The sequence below is a fragment of the Salmo salar genome, chromosome 27 (genome assembly GCF_965601325.2).
Source record: "Salmo salar chromosome 27, fSalSal1, whole genome shotgun sequence".
Classification (NCBI taxonomy): domain Eukaryota; kingdom Metazoa; phylum Chordata; class Actinopteri; order Salmoniformes; family Salmonidae; genus Salmo; species Salmo salar.
In genome coordinates this window covers 30114203-30138834 of record NC_138317.1, presented here as the reverse complement: position 1 = coordinate 30138834, position 24632 = coordinate 30114203, and the positions used below count along the sequence as shown (strand labels likewise).

General features: G+C 43.5%; 1 protein-coding gene across 6 annotated transcripts in view; it reads right to left on the bottom strand.

Annotated features, from left to right (window-relative positions):
• Positions 1 to 8486: 8486 nt before the first annotated feature.
• Positions 8487 to 24632, bottom strand: part of LOC106588837 (adhesion G protein-coupled receptor B2) — a 499757-nt gene continuing 483611 nt past the window's right edge. For 5 of the 6 annotated variants that reach the window (XM_045709852.2, XM_045709853.2, XM_045709855.2 and 2 more), the window contains 2 exons: positions 15902 to 15955; positions 8487 to 10082 (listed from right to left, as the gene is read on the bottom strand). In XM_045709852.2, the coding sequence (XP_045565808.1) occupies positions 9897 to 10082; positions 15902 to 15955 (240 nt within the window). In that variant the 3' untranslated portion in view covers positions 8487 to 9896. Of the gene's footprint in view, positions 10083 to 15901; positions 15956 to 20877; positions 20930 to 24632 lie in introns of all 6 variants that reach the window. The other variant, XM_045709861.2, reaches the window with a different exon arrangement.

Below are 24632 nucleotides of genomic sequence, written 5' to 3'. Positions count from 1 at the left end.
GGATGAACCTACTGTCTACAGACCCTGCTGACTGGCCTTCAGTTCTGACTGACAGAATTCGGACACAACTAGTTTGCAGAGGACCAAATGAGGTACCAATTTGGTACTTTGTTTTCCCAAGGAATGAGTGTAATGGAAGAAGTTGCTTCTTCCAACTTCTTCTGGAAAGAACTGGCAATGAGGATCAAAAAAGGCAAAACAATTGATAAGCGCGGCACTTATGGAGGCTGAAAGGGTAAGATGGAGAGAGGTGTTGACATGTCTGACTGCTATTGTGCAGTCTGGTAATTAGAAATCTGGCACTAAGGGGACACACAGAAACACTGTACTCTCCATCAAATGAAAGAGGTTGAACTGATAGCACAATTTGATCCAGTCATGAAAAAGCACCTTCACCGTGTCCAACAAGGGACCTCAAGTCACACCACCAGCTACCTTGGCCATCAAATACAGAATGAACTCATTGATTTCTTGAGCAGCAAGGTCATTTCAATAATGGTGAGTGACATCAAGCTGGCAAAATTCTTCTCTATCATTCTAGATTGCACGTCAGACGTCAGCCACACTGAACAGTTGTCAGTTGTGATTAGAATTGTGTCACTGAAGGAGGAGCCCCACATAACGGATCATTTTATGGGGTTTTTGGAGGCAGAGTCCACAGGCCAACATTTGGCATCCCTGATTCTCAAAAGATTAGAGAGGCTAAAAATTCATTTTGAGGACTGCAGAGGACAGTCTTATGATGAAGGGTGTTCAACCTTCCCAAGTTCTCTCACGTCACCCCGCTCCTCCGCTCTCTCCACTGGCTTCCAGTCGAAGCTCGCATCCGCTACAAGACCATGGTGCTTGCCTACGGAGCTGTGAGGGGAACGGCACCTCCGTACCTTCAGGCTCTGATCAGGCCCTACACCCAAACAAGGGCACTCCGTTCATCCACCTCTGGCCTGCTCGCCTCCCTACCTCTGAGGAAGCACAGTTCCCGCTCAGCCCAGTCAAAACTGTTCGCTGCTCTGGCACCCCAATGGTGGAACAAGCTCCCTCACGACGCCAGGACAGCGGAGTCAATCACCACCTTCCGGAGACACCTGAAACCCCACCTCTTCAAGGAATACCTGGGATAGGATAAAGTAATCCTTCTAACCCCCCCCTTAAAAGATTTAGATGCACTATTTTAAAGTGGTTGTTCCACTGGATATTATAGGTGAATGCACCAATTTGTAAGTCGCTCTGGATAAGAGCGTCTGCTAAATGACTAAAATGTAAAAATGTAAATGTAAGGGGAAACATGAGACGGAAAAGGTGTCCAAGCCAGACTCCTGGAAATTAATCCAAGATCTCTATTTGTGCCATGTGGGGCTCACATATTGAACCTGGTTGTGGCTGATGCTGCTAAAATTTCTGTCGATGCCACAGGTAACTTTGGCATCTTACACAAACTGTACACTTTGTTCTCAGCCTCCACACAGCAATAGGCCATCCTGAAAAAACATGTGGACATCACTTTGAAAATGTGGACTGAGACAAGGTGGGAGAGTAAAGTTAAGAGTGTTTAGACACTGAGGTATCAGGCAGCATCAGTGAGAGAGGCACTGATTGAGGTGAGGGATCAAACCAAAGACCCTGTGATGAAGATTGAGGCCCAGTCCTTGTCAGAGGAGGTGGGATCATACCGCTTCAGCATCTGTACAGTGGTGTGGTATCAGATCTTAAACCAGATCCAACAAGTGAGTAAGCTGATGCAGTCACCCAGTATGCATGTGGATGTTGCAGTCAGTCTTCTCAGTCAGTCTTCTCAGAAAGACAGAGAGAGGCACCGTTGCCCAAGAGCTCACAAAAAACTATACATACCTTGGCCTAAACATCAGCGCCACAGGTAACTTCCACAAAGCTGTGAAAGATCTGAGAGACAAGGCAAGGAAGGCCATCTATTCCATCAAAAGGAACATAAAATTTGACATACCAATCTGGCAAAAAATACAGAACCCATTGCCCTTTATGGGTTGTGAGGTCTGGGGTCCGCTCACCAACCTAGAATTCACAAAATGGGACAAACACCAAATTGAGACTCTGCATGCAGAATTCTGCAAAAATATCCTCCGTGTACAATGTAAAACACCAAATAATGCATGCAGAGCAGAATTAGGCCAATACCCGATAATTATCAAAATCCAGAAAAGAGACGCTAAATTCTACAACCACCTAAAAGGAAGCGATTCCCAAACCTTCCATAACCTCTTACATCTAGACGTTCCGCTAGCGGAACACCTGCTCCAATATCCAATGATAGGCGTGGCGCGAATTACAAATTCCTCAAAAATACAAAAACTTCAATTTTTCAAACATATGACTATTTCACAGCATTTTAAAGACAAGACTCTCCTTTATCTAACCACACTGTCCGATTTCAAAAAGGCTTTACAGCGAAAGCATTATGTCAGCAGAGTACCCAGCCAGAAATAATCAGACACCCATTTTTCAAGCTAGCATATAATGTCACAAAAACCCAGAAGACAGCTAAATGCAGCACTAACCTTTGATGATCTTCATCAGATGACACACCTAGGACATTATGTTATACAATACATGCATGTTTTGTTCAATCAAGTTCATATTTATATCAAAAAACTGCTTTTTACATTAGCATGTGACGTTCAGAACTAGCATACCCCCTGCAAACTTCCAGGGAATTTACTAACAATTTACTAAATTACTCACGATAAACGTTCACAAAAAGCATAACAATTATTTTAAGAATTATAGATACAGAACTCCTCTATGCACTCGATATGTCCGATTTTAAAATAGCTTTTTGGTGAAAGCACATTTTGCAATATTCTAAGTACATAGCCCAGCCATCACGGGCTAGCTATTTAGACACCTGGCAAGTTTAGCCTTCACCAAAATCAGATTTACTATTATAAAAGTTTGATTACCTTTTGTTGTCTTCGTCAGAATGCACTCCCAGGACTGCTACTTCAATAACAAATGTTGGTTTGGTCCCAAATAATCCATCGTTATATCCGAATAGCGGCGTTTTGTTCGTGCGTTCCAGAAACTATCCGAAATGGTAAATCAGGGTCGCGCGCATGGTGCAATTCGTGACAAAAAAATTCTAAATATTCCATTATCGTACTTCGAAGCATGTCAACCGCTGTTTAAAATCAATTTTTATGCAATTTATCTCGTAAAAAAGCGCTAATATTCCGCCCGGAATCTCCTTTTCGGCAAACAGAGGAAAAATCACAAAGACGGGGGCGGCCAGGGCACGCGCCTAAGCCCACAGTCCCTTGATCGGCCACTTGAGAAAGGCGATAATGTGTTTCAGCCTGGGGCTGGGATGACGACATTCAGGTTTTTCCCGGGCTCTGAGCGCCCATGGAAGACGTAGGAAGTGTCACGTTAGAGCAGAGATCCTTTGTAAAAGATAGAGATGGCAAAGAAGTTCAAGAAATGGTCAGACAGGCCACTTCCTGTAAAGGAATCTCTCAGGTTTTGACCTGCCATTTGAGTTCTGTTATACTCACAGACACCATTCAAACAGTTTTAGAAACTTTGGAGTGTTCTCTATCCAAAGCCAATAATTATATGCATATTCTAGTTAGTGGGCAGGAGTAGTAACCAGATTAAATCCATAACAGGATAACAAAGCCATCACCTACAGAGAGATGAACCTGGAGAAGAGTCCCCTAAGCAAGCTGGTCCTGGGGCTCTGCTCACAAACACAAAGAGACCCCACAGAGCCACAGGACAGCAACACAACTAGACCCAACCAAATCATGAGAAAACAAAAGGATAATTACTTGACACATTGGAAATAATTAACAAAAAAACTGAGCAAACTACAATGTTATTTGGCCCTAAACAGAGAGTGCACAGTGGCAGAATACTTGACCACTGTGACTGACCCAAAATTAAGGAAAGCTTTGACTATGTACAGACTCAGTGAGTATAACCTTGCTATTGAGAAAGGTCGCCATAGGCATTGTGCACATAGCAGACAGGCTATGTGCACAATGCCCAAAAAATGAGGTGGAAACTGAGCTGCACTTCCTAACCTCCTGCCAAATGTATGACCATATTAGAGACACATATTTACCTCAGATTACACAGATCCACAAAGAATTCGAAAGCAAACCCAATTTTTTTAAACTCTCATATCTACTGGGTGAAATACCACAGTGTGCCATCACAGCAGCAAGATTTGTGACCTGTTGCCACAAGAAAAGGGTAACCAGTGAAGAACAAACACCATTGTAAATACAACCCATATTTATGTTTATTTATTTTCCCTTTTGTACTTTAACCATTTGCACATCTCTTCAACACTGTATATAGACATAATATGACATTTTAAATGTCTTTATTCTTTTGGAAATTCTGTGATTGTAATGTTTACTGTTTATTTTTATTGTTTATTTCACTTTTGTATATTATCTATTTCACTTGCTTTGGCAATGTTAACATGTGTTTCCCTTGTCAATAAACCGCCTTGAATTGAATTGAATTGAATTGAGAGGTCTCAGCAACTACAGGGCAACAGGCTTTGTGACTGCACAAATGTCAGCCAAGGATATTTGTGAGGGTATGAATGTAGAGGCCGTTCTTCAACAAAAAAGGCTGAGGTCCACAAAGCGGCACTTTTCTTATAAATCATTTGATGAGCCTTTGAGTGATGCCCTGAAGAAGCTGGAGGTGACATTTTTCAATGTCGTTGTTGATGCTGCAACCTCAGCCCTTCAGGAAAGATTTTCCACATTGGAAAATGTGGGAGAGAAGTTTAGAGTGCTGTCAACCTTCCAAAGTCTCTCAAATGAGGACCTGACAGAACAATGTGAGGCCTTTAGTGTGACACTGCACTATAAAGAACACTCTGACTTGGATGGCAGAGAGCTTGCACAGGAACTGAAGAACTTGCCTGACTTACCATCGAAGACCATGACCCTGCTTGAGCTGCTGATATTTATACACGAAAGGGAGCTCTCAGAAATGTATCCAAATTTGTGGACTGCTCTCAGAATTTGTCTTACTCTTCCAGTGACCGTAGCTGAAGCAGAGAGGAGCTTTCAAAGCGGAAGCTCATCAAATCCTACCTGAGGTCCACCATGTCACAGGAATGCCTTAGTGGCCTTGCTGTCATCAGTACTAACAATGCAATTGCTGGTCAGATTTCTTATGATGATGTAATTGATGACTTTACATCAAGGAAGGCAAGAAAGGAAAGGGTTTAGATGGCAGTTGTGTATTTTAGTTTGTGTGTTTCTTGTTTGATGTGCAATAGTGTAATAATCAGGTTCTCTTCTTTATAAGTGTGTTATTCTATTTGTGTATTTGTGTGATATAGGATTTGTGCAATTTAGTTTTATTAGTTTGTTTTTTGTTAGCAATAAGGTAATAGTGTAATAATTTGATTCTCTTTATATACTACAATTATATACTACAATTTGTTTCTATTTGTCTTTGTTACTTCTTTTTGATATTTTTGAGTCTTATTTTTGTAAATATTTTTATATTTCTATTGTTTTAAATGTTATGATTATTTTTTTGTATTGTTCCAAATGTCAGAATAAAAATGACAGTTAGAACCGCCACTGATCCAGGCTACAGTAGTTCTCTGACAAGAGAGCAGAACAGACACTTGTATCCAGGCTACAGTAGTTCTCTGACAAGAGAGCAGAACACACACTTGTATCCAGGCTACAGTAGTTCTCTGACAAGAGAGCAGAACAGACACTTGTATCCAGGCTACAGTAGTTCTCTGACAAGAGAGCAGAACACACACTTGTATCCAGGCTACAGTAGTTCTCTGACAAGAGAGCAGAACACACACTTGTATCCAGGCTACAGTAGTTCTCTGACAAGAGAGCAGAACACACACTTGTATCCAGGCTACAGTAGTTCTCTGACAAGGGCCCAAACCACCAGGTATCAACATGACACACTTGAATCAATTTGAAAATTTATTTTCATATAAAAAAGACACTCTATGAAAACAGAGGACTACTTTGTACAATCTTATGTATAAAAAACATGAATGTGGGAGGAAAAGGAAGGAGGGACTTTCTTTTGTAACACCAGTGGGACAGCTTTGATGGTTGTATGAGAAGCTAGGTCAACATCTCAAGCATGGTAGGTTGGAGGGTAACCTCTGTAGTCCAAGATCAAAGTTTCTGTTTCTTTCACCTATCAAACTCCCATTTATCTAGAGTTTAGCAAATGTATCATATTCTTGCATCAAACCACACACTCTGAAGATACATTTCAAACACACTGCTTTCAATACCTCATCTGTGCAATTCACTAAATCTTTACAGGATTCACGGTTTTGAAGTTTCATGATTGAAGTTCTCGTTGACAGATTGTATAGTCATAGTCTGAAACTTTTCAAAAGCCCATGACAAACTAACACAACACATCGCTTTAGAATTAGAGAAGTCATCTTCTGTATCAATCAGATGGGTTTTCTGGTAGCCCAGAAAAGATCAGAGGTGATCACAAAGGAAGTGGACACTGATTGATGGAATGAAACAGATTTAGGCACCGTCACATGATCATGGACCAATTTAAACACTAGTGATTCTTGAGGATCTGTAGAAGTTTGTCAATTCAAGAAGTTGCATCCCCACTCTCTCACTTACCTGTCTCTCTAGTGTGGTATTTATCAACCTGGTTCTGGCATTTGGGATTAAGATTAGGATTGAACAAGGATTAGGATGTTCCTCTGTGTAAGAGAACTAAGGTGATTCTACAATCTCATGAGTACCTATCACAAACCTTCCCTTCACAGTTGTATGATGAGTCAGAGATAAGTAGCCATTAGAAAATGATCTGGGATCAGTTTACCCTGCCCACATTTCCAACCCAAACCATTAGGGAGGGGTAATGCAAAACTGACCTTAGATCACCGTCTGGGGCGACTTCATCCTGCTAGAGCTGCATATCAGCTGATTAGCGGTAAAGGTTGGAGAGGCAGGCGCTCTTGTCTTGCCATCTGCGTGTGTATTCCACGCTGTACCATTAGGGATCTTTACACAGATGGTTTGAGGGCAGCCTCGGAAAATGTCAGGACAAATGTCAGGACATTCCCCTGGATAATTACTGTTAGAGCTCACCGCTGCTCTCCATCTCTAGTTCTCTCTCTCTACCTATTTAGCTCTCCCTTACTCTCACTCTATAACTCTTTCTCTCACTGATTTTATATCATTCTCTTTTCTCTCATTGTATTCTGTTCTGTCAATCTCGCTTGTTCTCTTTTTTATCCCTCCTCTCTCTCTTTCTCTCATATACTAGAGACCAGTGAGACTGTATTTAATATCGCACTCTCTCTCTATTTCTCATCCTTCTGTCCACAGCCCTAGTCTAATTGGGAGGTATTGCAAATCTGCTAAGGAGTGTGTAAGGACTAACCCTGGAGATGTGCCATGCAGGAGGTATACCTTTAAAACACCTCATCTCTCCAACCAACTCTCAGTACTTAGTGAAGGGAGTGGAGAGTCAAGAATATAGTGAATTAGTGGAAGGGTGCTATTTACTCTTTGGAAAAAGGGTCCCTAAAAGGTTATTCATCTGTCCCCACAGGAGAACTCTTTTTTGGTTCCAGGTAGAACTCTTTTGGAATCCATGTAGACCCTCTGTAGAAAGAGTTCTACATGGAACCCACAATGATTCTACCTGAAACCAAAAATGGATTTTCAATGGTCCTCCTATGGGGACAGCCGAAGAACCCTTTAGGGTTCTAGATAGCACCTTTTTTCTAATAGTGTAGTATTAAAACATAGTCAGGTGTGGGTGTTTTTTTGTGTCTGATGTTTTACATTTTGAAACCAAAGTTAACTTTATATAGTCAACTCAAAAGTGATTTGTCTGCGTCACAAATGGCACTCTATTACCTATTTAGTGCACTGCTTTTGACCAGTGCCATATTTTGTGCACTAAATAGGAAACCTCTATCCCATTTTACTCCCTGTATCATCTCTATCTCTTCCTTTGTCTCCCTCGCATCTTTTACTTTGTTCTCTCCTCCGTTTCATTTTAATTTCTCTCTCTCTCTCCTCGAGTTGTGTTTGAGTGAGAGCTGATAGAAAGGACTACACCGTTACATGAAGATTTCATGATCCATGGTGGAGTGAGGAATGCGAGAGTGAGAGAAACAGTGAGACAGACTGCGAGTGAGAGAGATAAACACAGAGAGAGAGAGAGAGAGAGAGAGAGAGAGAGAGAGAGAGAGAGAGAGAGAGAGAGAGAGAGAGAGAGAGAGAGAGGAGAGAGAGATACACACACAATGAACATGTTTGGGGATATACTTTGATTTCATACCCGTCTACATTTTCCACAAAAGCCCTGTCGGCGTTTCTGACCAAAGTGGAACGTTTGTGTTGAGTTGCTATCCTAACTATCCACCTATTCCTTGTTTTGCTTCCTCTCTTTCATTCACAACAAAGACAACTACGGACAAGCTGAGTAGCAAAAGCACCTCAGGTCCTTGCATCTGAAACTATAGATTACTTTATTTCCCTGTTTTCTTGAGGGGATGAGAGCAGATGCATGGCACAGTGATCGATACAGCACCTAAAGTAGTGGGAGTTAGAAGAATTGAAATACACTTATAACAAGACCTGGGATCCATATGGAGGGAAGGGAAATACTACAGCAACACTTTCAGATAGGCTACACTCTCCTGACAGAAAGACAGCTTTGGTTGGTTATGTCTGTAATTGATTCAAATGTTTCGAGACTTTGAAATACTTTTTTTACTGAACTGGAAAAAGAGCGATGGAAATGTGCGTGAATCTGGATGATACCCTTCGCTCAATTCCCACAGGTGTACCGTTGAGAACATGTTGCCTCAGAAAGCAAGCTCACGTATCACAGATGTGTTATAAATCACTCTTTAAAATTCCGCATGGAAAAGGCAGCACAAGCACGAACGGAAGCTCAAAATAAAAGAGGACTTTCATATAAGAGATAGACAATGAGACAACAACGGAAACTCAGTTGAAGGTTTTTTTGTCACAAATTGTTTTTGTTGCTAAAAAAAATTGAACCAAAGAGAAAGGACAGCATAACTAAAATCTTAACAATACAAAAAGGAAAAAACACGACATTGAAAAAGGATGACGAGAGAAGAGTGTGAAACTTAGCAACAGCAGAGGATGTCACATGTCAATGATCCGTTCTATACCTCCCTACTTGCCCCTCCCCAACCCCTCCAAAAAAAAGAGAAGAAAAAACGAGTGCTTGCGTCATCCATTAGAAGGGAAAGAAGGAGAGAAATGAAGAGAGGGAGCCTAAGGGGTTTAACAGTGTGCCAAACATCAGTGAGATTTCTTCTCTATAAAAAGAACAGAATGGTGCAGAAATATTCATTTTTTTTTTCAAATCATCAAACAGGTGAAAGAGAATCCTTTTTTCCAGTGAATAAAACCAAGACATTTTTCAGAAAGTTTTTTTCGGTTTTTTGTCCATTTAAAAATTTCTCCGTCCCAGTCTCTTCCAAGCCCCTGTTCTCTCATTTAAAGTCTGTTTGAAAATATAGAAGAGAACAGTTGTCTTTGCTTTGTCCTTGTCCACTGTAGCAGTAAACAAATTATATCATCCTTTAGAGAGCAGATTTTAGGATGTGAAGAGCGGTTTGGAGGAGTGCGGTGTGTCTGTCTATGTATGTACATGTGGCTACCTATTTGTCTACCCTTGAACCTGTATGTGTGTGTGTGTATGTGTTTGTGTGTGTGTGTGTGTGTGTGTACCTGTGTGTGTTTCTCTGATTCTGAACGTACTTGTTTTTGCATTTCTGTCTGTGTGTACATTTGTATTTGTGTGTATATGCGTTATCTGGGTTTCTTTGTGTGTGTGTCTGTATGTGTGTGTGTGTGTGTGTGTGTGTGTGTTTCTCTGCCTCATCACACTTCAGTCTGGAAGTCCCCCTCGGACGTGTCAGGTGTGTTGGCAGACGAGGAGTCCCAGGTGGTCTTGTTGTGCAGCTCCATTCTGTCCTTCTGCTCCCCCGGCACAATGGACAGCTCAGGGGTCATGGTCTTGAAGCTGTCCCAGGAGTGCTGGTCGTCTTGGGTCGGGGTCGACTTGTCCTGCACAGGGTCAAATGTCAAACACACACAGGAGACATGGAATGTCACATTTCTTTTTTTTTGCGTACATAATTAAATACAATAAATTCTTATTTTTCATTATTATTTAACAATGGAGCAGGGTGAAGCTTCACCTGGCTAGCTGATCTAAGGTCCGTTTTGAGATTTGCACCCCTTATGGTTAAGGTTAGGATCTGTAGAGGTTAAGCTGATCCTAGATCTGTTGCCCCATGCCAATTATCTAAGGTCAGTTTTTATGGTAAAGCTGATCCTATGTGCCCCCAGGTTAAATCTACCCATGAGACCAGCTGTTTATAAACTCATGGGGATACTTCAGAATAATCAAATCCTAAACCAACCCTTCAGACCTTCATATTGTGTGTTATTATGTATGTGTTTGTGTCTGTTGATTCTTCATAGAAACATTGACTCTTCATAGAAGCATTGACACATTGATTCTTCAGAGAAACATTGAAACATTGATTCTTTAAAGAAACATTGACACATTGATTCTTCAGAGAAACATTGACACATTGATTCTTTAAAGAAACATTGACACATTGATTCTTCAGAGAAACATTGACACATTGATTCTTCAGAGAAACATTGACACATTGATTCTTTAAAGAAACATTGACACATTGATTCTTCATAGAAACATTGATACATTGATTCTTCAGAGACATGTTGATGGTTTATCATAGCAAAACCCCTCATTTGTGTTGCTAGGTATGGCAACTTCTGAATTGAAAGGCATGTTGCATACTGGTATAAAACCAGCTCATGTAAATTAATCAACGTAGATAATAAACCTTACTAAAGAAAATTCACCTGACTACACCACATAAATGCTAACATCTCACAAACTGAATACAGATACTGTGCTAGCATAAGTTCATCGTTAGCATCATGATCTCGATCTTATTTTTTTATTAGGTCAAAGCTACCTGCTGTCTCCCTGACTAACATCTCCATCTCCCAGGTGGATTCATCTGTCCTGGCTCTCACTGGACTCATCCTGCAGGCTCTGTGATCGCTGCATACTGTCTGCCAGTGGGCCTTTCATGTACAGTTGAAGTCGGAAGTTTACATACACCTTAGCCAAATACATTTAAACTCAGTTTTTTCACAATTCCTGACATTTAATCCTAGTAAAAATTGCCTGTCTTAGGTCAGTTAGGATCACAACCTTATTTTAAGAATGTGAAATGTCAGAATAATAGTAGAGAGAATGATTTATTTCAGCTTTTATTTCTTTCATCTCATCACATTCCCAGTGGATCAGAAGTTTACATTCACTCAATTAGTATTTGATAGCATTGCCTTTAAGGTGTAACTGAGTCAGGTTTGTAGGCCTCCTTGCTCGCAAACGCTTTTTCAGTTCTGCCCACAAATTTCCTATGGGATTGAGGTCAGAGCTTTGTGATGGCCACTCCAATACCTTGACTTTGTTGTTCTTGTTAACCTGTTGGGTCTAGGGGGCAGCATTTGCACGTCTGGATAAAAAAAATGTACCCGATTTAATCTGGTTACTAATCCTACCCAGTAACTAGAATATGCATATACTTATTATATATGGATAGAAAACACTCTAAAGTTTCCAAAACTGTTTGAATGGTGTCTGTGAGTATAACAGAACTCATTTGGCAGGCAAAACCCTGAGACATTTTCTGACAGGAAGTGGATACCTGATGTGTTGTATTGACTTTAAACCTATCCCATTGAAAAACACAGGGGTTTAGGAATATTTTGGCACTTCCTATTGCTTCCACTAGATGTCACCAGCCTTTACAAAGTGTTTTGAGTCTTCTGGAGGGAGATCTGACCGAACAAGAGCCATGGAACGTTGATGTCCCATTAGACACCTGGCGCGCTAGTTCATGTTGGGTACCCTCGTTCCAATACATTATAAAAGAGTATGCATTCGTCCACCTTGAATATTATTCATGTTCTGGTTAAAAAAGGCCCTAATGATTTATGCTATACAACGTTTGACATGTTTGAACGAACGGAAATATATTTTTTCCCCTCGTTCATGACGAGAAGTCCGGCTGGCTTACATCATGTGCTAACGAGACGGAGATTTTTGGACATAAATGATGAGCTTTTTTGAACAAAACTACATTCGTTATGGACCTGTGATACCTGGAAGTGACATCTGATGAAGAGAATCAAAGGTAATGGATTATTTACATAGTATTTTCGATTTTAGATCTCCCCAACATGACGTCTAGTCTGTATCGCAACGCGTATTTTTCTGGGCGCAGTGCTCAGATTATTGCAAAGTGTGATTTCCCAGTAAGGTTATTTTTAAATTTGGCAAGTTGATTGCGTTCAAGAGATGTAAATCTATAATTCTTTAAATGACAATATAATATTTTACCAATGTTTTCTAATTTTAATTATTTAATTTGTTACGCTGACTTGACTGCCGGTTATTGGAGGGAAACGATTTCCTCAACATCAATGCCATAGTAAAACGCTGTTTTTGGATATAAATATGAACTTGATAGAACTAAAAATGCATGCATTGTCTAACATAATGTCCTAGGAGTGTCATCTGATGGAGATTGTAAAAGGTTAGTGCATCATTTTAGCTGGTTTTATGGTTTTGGTGACCCTGTCTTTGACTTGACAAAACATTACACACAACTCTTGTAAATGTACTGTCCTAACATACTCTAAATTTATGCTTTCGCCGTAAAACCTTTTTGAAATCGTAAAACGTGGTTAGATTAAGGAGATGTTTATCTTTCAAATGGTGTAAAATAGTTGTATATTTGAAAAATTTGAATTTTGACATTTATTTGGATTCAAATTTGCCGCTCTTGAAATGCACCTGCTGTTGATGGAGTGCACCACGGGTGGCACGCTAGCGTCCCACCTAGCCCCAAGAGGTTAAGCCATTTTGCCACAACTTTGGAAGACCCATTTGCGACCAAGCTTTAACTTCCTGACTGATGTCTTGAGATGTTGCTTCAATATATCCACACAATTTTCCCTCCTCATGAAGCCATCTATTTTGTGAAGTGCACCAGCCCCTCCTGCAGCAAAGCACAACATGATGCTGCTACCCCCGTGCTTCACGTTGGGATGGTGTTCTTCGGCTTGCATGCCTCCCCGTTTTTCCTCTAATCATAACATACTTTTTTTATGGCGGTTTTGGAACAGTGGCTTCTTCCTTGCTGAGCGGCCTTTCTGATTATGTCGATATAGGACTCGATTTACTGTGGATATAGACTCTTTTGTACCTGTTTCCTCCAGCATCTTCACAATGTCCTTTGCTGTTGTTCTGGGATTGATTTTCACTTTTCTCACCAAAGTGGGTTCATCTCTAGGAGACAGAACGCGTCTCCTTCCTGAACGGTATGACAGCTGCATGGTCCCATGGTGTTTTTACTTGTGTACTATTGTTTGTACAGATGAACATGGTACCTTCAGGCGTTTGGAAATTGCTCCCAAAGATGAACCAGACTTGTAGTCTACAACTTTTTTTCTGAGGTCTTGGCTGATTTCCCATGATGTCAAGCAAAGAGGCACTGAGTTTGAAAGTAGGCCTTGAAATACATCCACAGGTACACCTCCAATTGACTCAAATTATGTAAATTAGCCTATCAGATGCTTCTAAAGCCATTACATAATTTTCTGGAATTTTCCAAGCTGTTTAAAAGCACAGTCAACTTAGTGTATGTAAACTTCTGACCCACTGGAATTGTGATACAGTGAATTATAAGTGAAATAATCTGTCTGTAAACAATTTGTCATGCACAAAGTAGACTTGCCAAAACTATAGTTTGTTAACAAGAAATTTGTGGAGTGGTTGAAAAATGAGTTTTAAGGACTCCAACCTAAGTGTATGTAAACTTCCGACTTCAACTGTATGTAAAATACATGTTGAAATTCATGTTATGGGATTAACTAAGACTAAAGCGGAAGAACATTATGCATCAGAAAAGGTCCATCATTGAAATCAGGGATCTTTATCGTGCACAGATAACAACTTAACAGACACAAGGGTTGTAGCCATGAGACATAGCGTTATGTGATGACAGTGACTGGCCCAGAAATACACACAAGCGCCGTTATTAATGTTAAGCTTGGAATTGCCATGAACAGAATGAAGCATTTCATGCTATAATGTTTCATGCTGGGTGAAACCATAGAAATATTATATATATATATTATATATATATTATCTTCTATAATCTACAATGATTCCATTTCTATGTGTGCAAAAATGGCCTAATGGGTTTACCTGGAATAACTCTCTGGAAAAGCTGCTAGGTGTTCAGGCCTTAGTTCAAGCCCTGCAGTGACACATCTGATTTGAATATTCAACTAATTATGGTTCAACCTCTGGGCCATAACTAGCTGAATCAGGTGTGTTGCTGCAGGGCTGAATCAAAACCGTGCACACTCAGAAAGCCAGTAGCTATGTTGGACGAGAGTCAGAGAATCCTGGGGTGAACCATTTGGAAGTGATGCTTATTACTTAAATCACACAGAACTCTGTAGCATAGATATTAGAGGGAAGGAAGATAACACCCTCTAGGTGATTTCCTCATCGAGTCGCTTGGATGGCTTTAACCAACGACTGTAATGTTGGCTCATTCTGGATCCCACCACCACAGTGATCAACCCATATCACAAGGGATAGTCTTGCTTCTATACCATCTCTGATGTAATATGTTGTTATTTCACTGCCAACAACCACCTGAGGTGGCCATTTTGAAAAGCACCTACCACCTCTAAATGGATTCACTGGCAGGCACTTCCTACTACCCCCTCTGATGAAAATGTGATGTGTGTATATCTGGGTGTATATTTGAGTAAATTCGAACAAAATCGATGGCACTGTCACACCCCGTGTGCCCTTGCTGTGTGTGTGTGTGTGTGTGTGTGTGTGTGTGTGTGTGTGTGTGTGTGTGTGTGTGTGTGTGTGTGTGTGTGTGTGTGTGTGTGTGTTTGGATTTTGGAGAGTGAATATTATTGGCTAATATAAGCAGAGAGTCATGCTGTTCGTTAACACGATCCCGCTGTCCCCTATCTCTCTGTCCAGTTCCTTCTCCTCTCGCTATCTCCATTTTGTCTTTCCCATCTACCACTCTCACTAAAATACTAACTACATCTGTCTCTCTGTGTCACAGAAAACACATACACAACCTCACACAACCTCACACAACCTCACACAACCTCACACACACACACACACACACACACACACACACACACACACACACACACACACACACACACACACACACACACACACACACACACACACACACACACACACACACACAGTGTGTTTTTCCTCAGTGGTCCACACAGCCTGTTGTGACTACACTGACCACCAGGAGGCGATATGAGCCTGAATATAATTCTCCCTGCGTTGTCTCGGGCTGACAGTTGGCAGAATGAATGCAAAAAGCATAATCTGGGAGGGAATTTGAATGCTAAACGCCAGCGAAGCAACATTTTGTAATGCAGAAATGTGGGTAATGCTGCTGTCAAGCATAACTTTATCCCTGGGAGGCTACGCTAACTCAGTTGTGCTTCTCTCCTCTCATCTACCTCTCTCTCTGCCTCCCTCAGTCCACCTCTCTCTCTCTCCTCTCCTCTCCCTCCATCTACCTCTCTCTCTGCCTCCCTCAGTCCACCTCTCTCTCCATCTACCTCTCTCTCTGCCTCCCTCAGTCCCCCCCTCTCTCCTCTCCTCTCTCTCCATCTACCTCTCTCTCTGCCTCCCTCAGTCCACCTCTCGCTCCTTCCCTCTCCCCATCCCTCTTTCCTCTGCCTGCCACTTCTCTTCTACTTACACTCGAAGAGTTCTTTTCACCTCCGGCAGACGAAATGCTCCATCGCTTTTCCCTCTGTTGCGATAAGATGGGAGGGGGAGAAAAAGAGGAGGAAGGAGAAGAGAGAAAGAGAGAGAGAGAGAGAGAGTGAGAAGAGAGGGGAATCACAGTCACTGACAGCTCTGCCCTGAAACAACAACAACAATATTGTACTTCCACCTCCACGGGCAAGCGGTGTGTTGTGCCCTTCCACTTGACATATTCCCCCTTTTTCCTCTCCTTTTCATACTCCTCCTCTCCCGTTCTCTTGTGGCACATTACACAAAAAGAGAAACACCCCCACTCACACACTGCACAGTGAAACTCCACAGACACACACTGCACTGTGAAACGTCACAGGCACACACTGCACAGTGAAACGCCACAGACACACACTGCACAGTGAAACGCCACAGACACACACTGCACAGTGAAACACCACAGACACACACTGCACAGTGAAACGCCACAGACACACACTGCACAGTGAAACGCCACAGACACACACTGCACAGTGAAACGCCACAGACACACACTGCACAGTGAAATGCCACAGATACACACTGCACAGTGAAACTCCACAGACACACACTGCACAGTGAAATGACACAGATACACACTACACAGTGAAACTCCACAGACACACACTGCACAGTGAAACTCCACAGACACACACTGCACAGTGAAATGACACAGATACACACTGCACAGTGAAACTCCACAGACACACACTGCACAGTGAAATGCCACAGATACACACTGCACAGTGAAACTCCACAGACACACACTGCACGGTGAAACGCCACAGACACACACTGCACAGTGAAACTCCACAGACACACACTGCACGGTGCAACTCCACAGACACACACTGCACGGTGAAACGTCACAGACACACACTGCACGGTGAAACGCCACAGACACACACTGCACGGTGAAACGCCACAGACACACACTGCACAGTGAAACTCCACAGATACACACTGCACAGTGAAACTCCACAGACACACACTGCACGGTGAAACGCCACAGACACACACTGCACAGTGAAACGCCACAGACACACACTGCACAGTGAAATGCCACAGAACACACTGCACGGTGACACTCCACAGACACACACTGCACGGTGAAACTCCACAGACACACACTGCACGGTGAAACGCCACAGACACACACTGCACGGTGAAACTCCACAGACACACACTGCACAGTGAAACGTCACAGGCACACACTGCACAGTGAAATGTCACAGGCACACTGCACAGTGAAACGCCACAGACACACACTGCACAGTGAAACGTCACAGGCACACTGCACAGTGAAACGCCACAGACACACACTGCACAGTGAAACGTCACAGGCACACACTGCACAGTGAAACGCCACAGGCACACTGCACAGTGAAACGCCACAGACCCACACTGCACAGTGAAACGTCACAGGCACACTGCACAGTGAAATGCCACAGACACACACTGCACAGTGAAACGCCACAGACACACACTGCACAGTGAAATGACACAGATACACACTGCACAGTGAAACTCCACAGACACACACTGCACTGTGAAACGTCACAGGCACACACTGCACAGTGAAACGCCACAGACACACACTGCACAGTGAAACGCCACAGACACACACTGCACAGTGAAACACCACAGACACACACTGCACAGTGAAATGCCACAGACACACACTGCACAGTGAAACGCCACAGACACACACTGCACAGTGAAATGCCACAGACACACACTGCACAGTGAAATGCCACAGATACACACTGCACAGTGAAACTCCACAGACACACACTGCACGGTGAAACGCCACAGACACACACTGCACAGTGAAACTCCACAGACACACACTGCACAGTGAAATGACACAGATACACACTGCACAGTGAAACTCCACAGACACACACTGCACAGTGAAACTCCACAGACACACACTGCACAGTGAAATGACACAGATACACACTGCACAGTGAAACTCCACAGACACACACTGCACAGTGAAATGCCACAGATACACACTGCACAGTGAAACTCCACAGACACACACTGCACGGTGAAACGCCACAGACACACACTGCACAGTGAAACTCCACAGACACACACTGCACGGTGAAACTCCACAGACACACACTGCACGGTGAAACGCCACAGACACACACTGCACGGTGAAACTCCACAGACACACACTGCACAGTGAAACGTCACAGGCACACACTGCACAGTGAAATGTCACAGGCACACTGCACAGTGAAACGCCACAGACACACACTGCACAGTGAAACGTCACAGGCACTCTGCACAGTGAAACGCCACAGACACACACTGCACAGTGAAACGTCACAGGCACACACTGCACAGTGAAACGCCACAGGCACACTGCACAGTGAAACGCCACAGACCCACACTGCACAGTGAAACGCCACAGGCACACTGCACAGTGAAATGCCACAGACACACACTGCACAGTGAAACGCCACAGACACACACTGCACAGTGAAACACCACAGACACACACTGCACAGTGAAATGCCACAGACACACACTGCACAGTGAAACGCCACAGACACACACTGCACAGTGAAATGCCACAGACACACACTGCACAGTGAAATGCCACAGACACACACTGCACAGTGAAACGCCACAGACACACACTGCACAGTGAAACACCACAGACACACACTGCACAGTGAAATGCCACAGACACACACTGCACAGTGAAACGCCACAGACACACACTGCACAGTGAAATGCCACAGACACACACTGCACAGTGAAATGCCACAGATACACACTGCACAGTGAAACTCCACAGACACACACTGCACAGTGAAATGACACAGATACACACTGCACAGTGAAACTCCACAGACACACACTGCACAGTGAAATGCCACAGATACACACTGCACAGTGAAACTCCACAGACACACACTGCACGGTGAAACGCCACAGACACACACTGCACAGTGAAACTCCACAGACACACACTGCACGGTGCAACTCCACAGACACACACTGCACGGTGAAACGTCACAGACACACACTGCACGGTGAAACGCCACAGACACACACTGCACGGTGAAACGCCACAGACACACACTGCACAGTGAAACGCCACAGACACACACTGCACAGTGAAATGCCACAGATACACACTGCACGGTGAAACTCCACAGACACACACTGCACGGTGAAACTCCACAGACACACACTGCACGGTGAAACGCCACAGACACACACTGCACGGTGAAACTCCACAGACACACACTGCACAGTGAAACGTCACAGGCACACACTGCACAGTGAAATGTCACAGGCACACTGCACAGTGAAACGCCACAGACACACACTGCACAGTGAAACGTCACAGGCACACTGCACAGTGAAACGCCACAGACACACACTGCACAGTGAAACGTCACAGGCACACACTGCACAGTGAAACGCCACAGGCACACTGCACAGTGAAACGCCACAGACCCACACTGCACAGTGAAACGTCACAGGCACACTGCACAGTGAAATGCCACAGACACACACTGCACGGTGAAATGCCACAGACACACACTGCACAGTGAAACACCACAGACACACACTGCACAGTGAAACGCCACAGACACACACTGCACAGTGAAACGCCACAGACACACACTGCACAGTGAAACGCCACAGACACACACTGCACGTGAAACGCCACAGACACACACTGCACAGTGAAACGCCACAGGCACACACTGCACAGTGAAACGCCACAGGCACACACTGCACAGTGAAATGCCACAGACACACACTGCACAGTGAAACGCCACAGACACACACTGCAGGAAACAGACAAACAGTTGTAAATACGTAAAGGCTATAGCTATCCTAATCTAACCATGAGAATGAAGAAGGTCAGGACAGTCCTGGTCACTGGCAATGGAGAGAAACAGAATGGTCAAGGGGAGGAGAGGGATGACATGCACTGCATCAGAGAGGAATGAAGTTGCCCCTGGACACTGATCTAAGGTCAGTTTTATATTTCCTCCCTAATGGTTAAGCTTATGATTTTAGGAGGGTAAGATTATCCTAGATCTGTGCAACTTCTGCATCCCCATCCTCTCCACACTGTGCTCCAATCTGGCAACCCTCCATACATCCAGACCCTCAACCTGGCGACCGAGCTGGCGAAGTGGTGGAAAGCTTGGTGGTGCTGATTTTCTGTGTTTCACCTCAGACCTTAAACACACAGACCTTCTCCTCTTCTCCCTCTTTATCACTGCCCTTCGCCCTCTCCCTCGTTCTCTGTTCATTCTCTATCATTTGTCTTCTCCTCTTCCTCTTGTTCTATCATCCCTCACTCTTTCTCACGGGGTATTTTCCTGAATGCCCCTGTTCTTCCCGCGTTTAATCCATACTCCCCTATCTCTCTCTCACTATCTCTCTCTTGTCCTCAACTCTATCTCTTTCTGGGATCCTGCCTCTATACCCAACTGATCTAACATGAAGAAACAAGTGAGGAAGAGAGGAAAATGACGTCAGGGAAACCGACAGCATCCCCACCACCACCACCACCGTCATCCAAGCAGGAAGTGACACCACAGCGACATCACACGTCAAAGTTCACAAAGAGAAGAAAATATACAAAGGAAGCGGTCAGAGACCTCACTACAAGCATTACACCAGTACATATGTTCAGGTGGAAAAGAGACAGAGGAATCAGTGCAGAAAAAGATACACAGTCCTACACACACTACACACTACACACTAGAGCTTTAGAGCTTTAGAATCATCTATCTATTTGTCTATAGAGAAATGTACTATGGCATGGAGTGGAGAGAACACACAAAGACAGACCAGCAAATATACCCCTGGTAGGGGCACGGACTATAGGGGGATGAAGGGGGGAGAAGAGTTGATTTTGGGGGTTGGAGGATGTAGGCGGTTTTATTTTACCTTTCTTGTGTTGGCTGCCCTCGGTTCTGCTTGCTGCCTGGCTACAGTCAAACTAAGACAGAGAAACATGTAGCACCAAGCATGACCAAGCCCAACCCAGACAACATACAAACAAAAACAAACAAAAAGAGCCAATGAAATAACAATGTACCATCCAGTAACAGACAGACAGTTACAGACAGACAGTTACAGACAGACAGTTACAGACAGTTACAGACAGACAGTTACAGACAGTTACAGACAGACAGTTACAGACAGACAGACAGACAGACAGACAGACAGACAGACAGACAGACAGACAGACAGACAGACAGACAGACAGACAGACAGACAGACAGACAGACTCACAGGCATCAAAATAAAATGTAAATTAAATAAATACACACATGTACGAATTATAAGACATTTAAATGATTAGATGATCAGAATGACCAATGGACAGCAAGCGAGGCCAAGCATGCAGAGCCCGGGCCAGAGATGAGTGGGTACCAGAGAGTCAGGTAATAATACAGGAAGTAGAATTGTTCTGGGTTCTGATGAGGCAACAGTGGGCTTTGGGTCTCTAAACCAAAAAGGGATCAGGTGGACACTCAAGTTACAATATCTCTCTCTCTCTCTCTCTCTCTCTCTCTCTCTCTCTCTCTCTCTCACCGGTTCACTCTGTCTCTCTCTGTTTTGACCGCTTCCTCTCTCCATGGCCTGTATATTCCCGCTCTCTCTCTTTTCAAATCTCATTACAAATCCCACATGCCTGCAGGGATACAAAGCATGAGCTTCCCTCATTTTGAAACGTTAGATTAACCCTTTTAGAGATATCTTACCATTACCTCAACCAATGTACCAAGGGCCCTACTACACAAGCTCAGAAACAATCACTTGAGTACAACTAACCATCGAGGGGAATAAAACAAGCTTTGTATTGTAGTAATAGGGGTCTTCAAAGGGACCAGTGAATGCGGAACAAATACAATCTATTAAGGGGTACACATTTCTGTCAAATGAGAAATCAGACACACATTGTAGTCGGCTACAGCATGGCCGCTGCAGTCCTATTCAGGGTCATGTTCTAGTCCCTCTCCATAAACAGTTCCGGCAAGCGACTTGGCCCTTTTCACCTCACCTCTTAATTGGTCCAAGGACACTAAATGAGCTGCATTAGCATAGTGCCCCTCAGTGCGCATTGGAGCTAGTGTTAGGTTCGTTCTGTCTGGGCTAACTATCTCCTCATTAGGCCCCACTGAGAGAGCGAGGGAGTGCTAGCACGCTAGGCTACGATACACCGTGCCAACACTTGGATTTTATGGGCAATTTGATGAAAACAGATGATGAGTTTATACTGGGCACAGAGGAAGGAGGCATGGAAATAATTAAAAACAGGCTAATGAGAGGAATTAATTATTCTATTAATGCCTCAATTGCGCCACTGAGGGCTGAGTTTAGAGGGAAACAAATGAGTAAATGAGGGGAATACTGAGAGGGAGAGAGAAAGAAGAGAAATGTCAGGCCCTAGGAACAAATGGAGGAGAGAATGAGATGGAGAGGGGAAGAGGAAGAGGAAGAATAAGAGAGAGAGAGAGAGAGAGAAGAGAACGAGAGAGAAAAAGAGAGAAAAAGAGAGATAAAGAGAGAGAGAGAAAGCATACTTTAGAGTGGAAATTGTAGCCCAATGGCAGAACATTTATTTAAAGGACCTAATGGTTCAGGAGTGCAGTACATTGCCCTCACTGAATCAATACCAATAAGCTGTTGTCATTAAACATTAGACATCTCAGCTTAACCTGGGTCACCCTTATTAAAGCACTATGACTATGATTGGCACAATTTCCCTTTGCAACGGCAATACTATGCCTACCATTTCATTAACACAGTCACAAACAATAAGATAAACTGTGGAATAACAGTGTAACCAAAGCAAAAAGGAATCCAATCAAATGGTCTGTGATGTTTTCTCCTACCCTATGATATTTGTTTTGATAATCGAAGTGAATGCACACATGCCATATCAGCTGCACTGCAGAGAGTTCAAGAACCTCTGCTACAGTTACTGCATTTAACATCACCATGGATAAAAGCACAATACAGGATAACTACTTATTACTTATTTCCTCTCCACCCCACTGAGCTCTACATAACTCTGAAATAGAGAGAGAGAGAGAGAGAGAGAGAGAGAGAGAGAGAGAGAGAGAGAGAGAGAGAGAGAGAGAGAGAGAGAGAGAGAGAGAGAGAGAGGAGAGGGAGAGGGGAGAGAGAGAGAACAACAAATAAGAGGGAGAGGAAGAAACACAGCTCATTTGAGAGATGAAATATGCAACAGCTCAACTGTCGTACCATACGCCTGAGTATGCACACACACACACACACACACACACACACACACACACACACACACACACACACACACACACACACACACACACACACACACACACAGTTCAGTACTTCATTACACACTGAGAGTGGATCTGTCACCACTTGGCTGGGGACTGCTTGCAAATGTCTTTGTTCACCTTTTGAACCCCGGATAACAGAGAGAGACGGTGGGAGAAAGAGAGTTAGGAGAGTGAAAGAAATACATATTTCAGTGGACAGCCTACCCCTCTCACCCCCCTCCCTCTCTCCCTCACTCTCTCTCTCCCACCCTGCACTAGCCATGGGCCCCGGCCAGGTTCGTTTGTAGTGTCTCCATTACTGAGGATAGATTGAACACGGGGCTCCATCCATTTGCAGCCATATGGGCCCTGCCGCAGCGAGTAGCTATCCGGCTAGCATCTCCGTCATCACTTAGAAGTTAAATGCCTTTCAGATGGAACCAGCCATAGCACACAGAGCACACTAACTCACAGGGATAGCTCACACAAGATAACACACATACTGTACAGCACAATATAGTGAGAGACTGGTAGTGAGAGAGGAATGGGTCCATATGAGTGATTACTGTAGCACAGGTCAGGCTGAGATGAAGGAAGATGGGGAGGGAGAGGAAGAGAGAGAGAGAGAGAGATGAGGAGATTGTGAGATGGATTGTATTTGAGCGGGTAGATGTCTGGTAATGCTCGAGACCACTCACAAGCCCACCGCTGTCATCAGCCACAAGATTGGAGAAGATGGGAAACAGAATACCAGTGTGTGTGTGTGTGTTTGTGTGATTTGTCTGGTATCCACTCATCTGTTCAGTGGCTAGCATATTGGCAGACCCTACCTTTCCAAAATGGTCAATTCTCTACTGGCAGTCGCATTCATTATCTTCTCGCACACATTTGCTCTCTTACCGTTGACCAATGACAGGCTTTTCTTGTCCATACAGAACACATAGTGTCGGGTCTGTTTCAGTGCCTGGTTTTATCTCTGCTAGTTTATTGGCTGGAGAAAACCGTTATGGGGGATAATAAACCTGTTTGATTGTTTCATTGGTTTATTATGGATGGGTTAATCACTTTCATTTAAATAGTTTTAGGTCTCATTTAGGTGGGGGCACTGAAACGGATACAACAACTGGATGGGTTCACACGTCAAAATGGCCGACGTTATCTCCCACCCTGCATTTCTAACATGGCAGATTTATGCCGAGTCCAAAATCAACCACTAGCCCCCATCGATGCACTTCACCTAGAACTGAATAACAAGATGAGTGTAGGTCATAGAGTCATCTCTTGTGGACAGACTATGTAAACATAAATGGTACCGTAGCTCTGTCATGATACTATAGGATGTGTGTGATAACAACGATAACAAGACGCATTAGTTCCAGTCCTTGG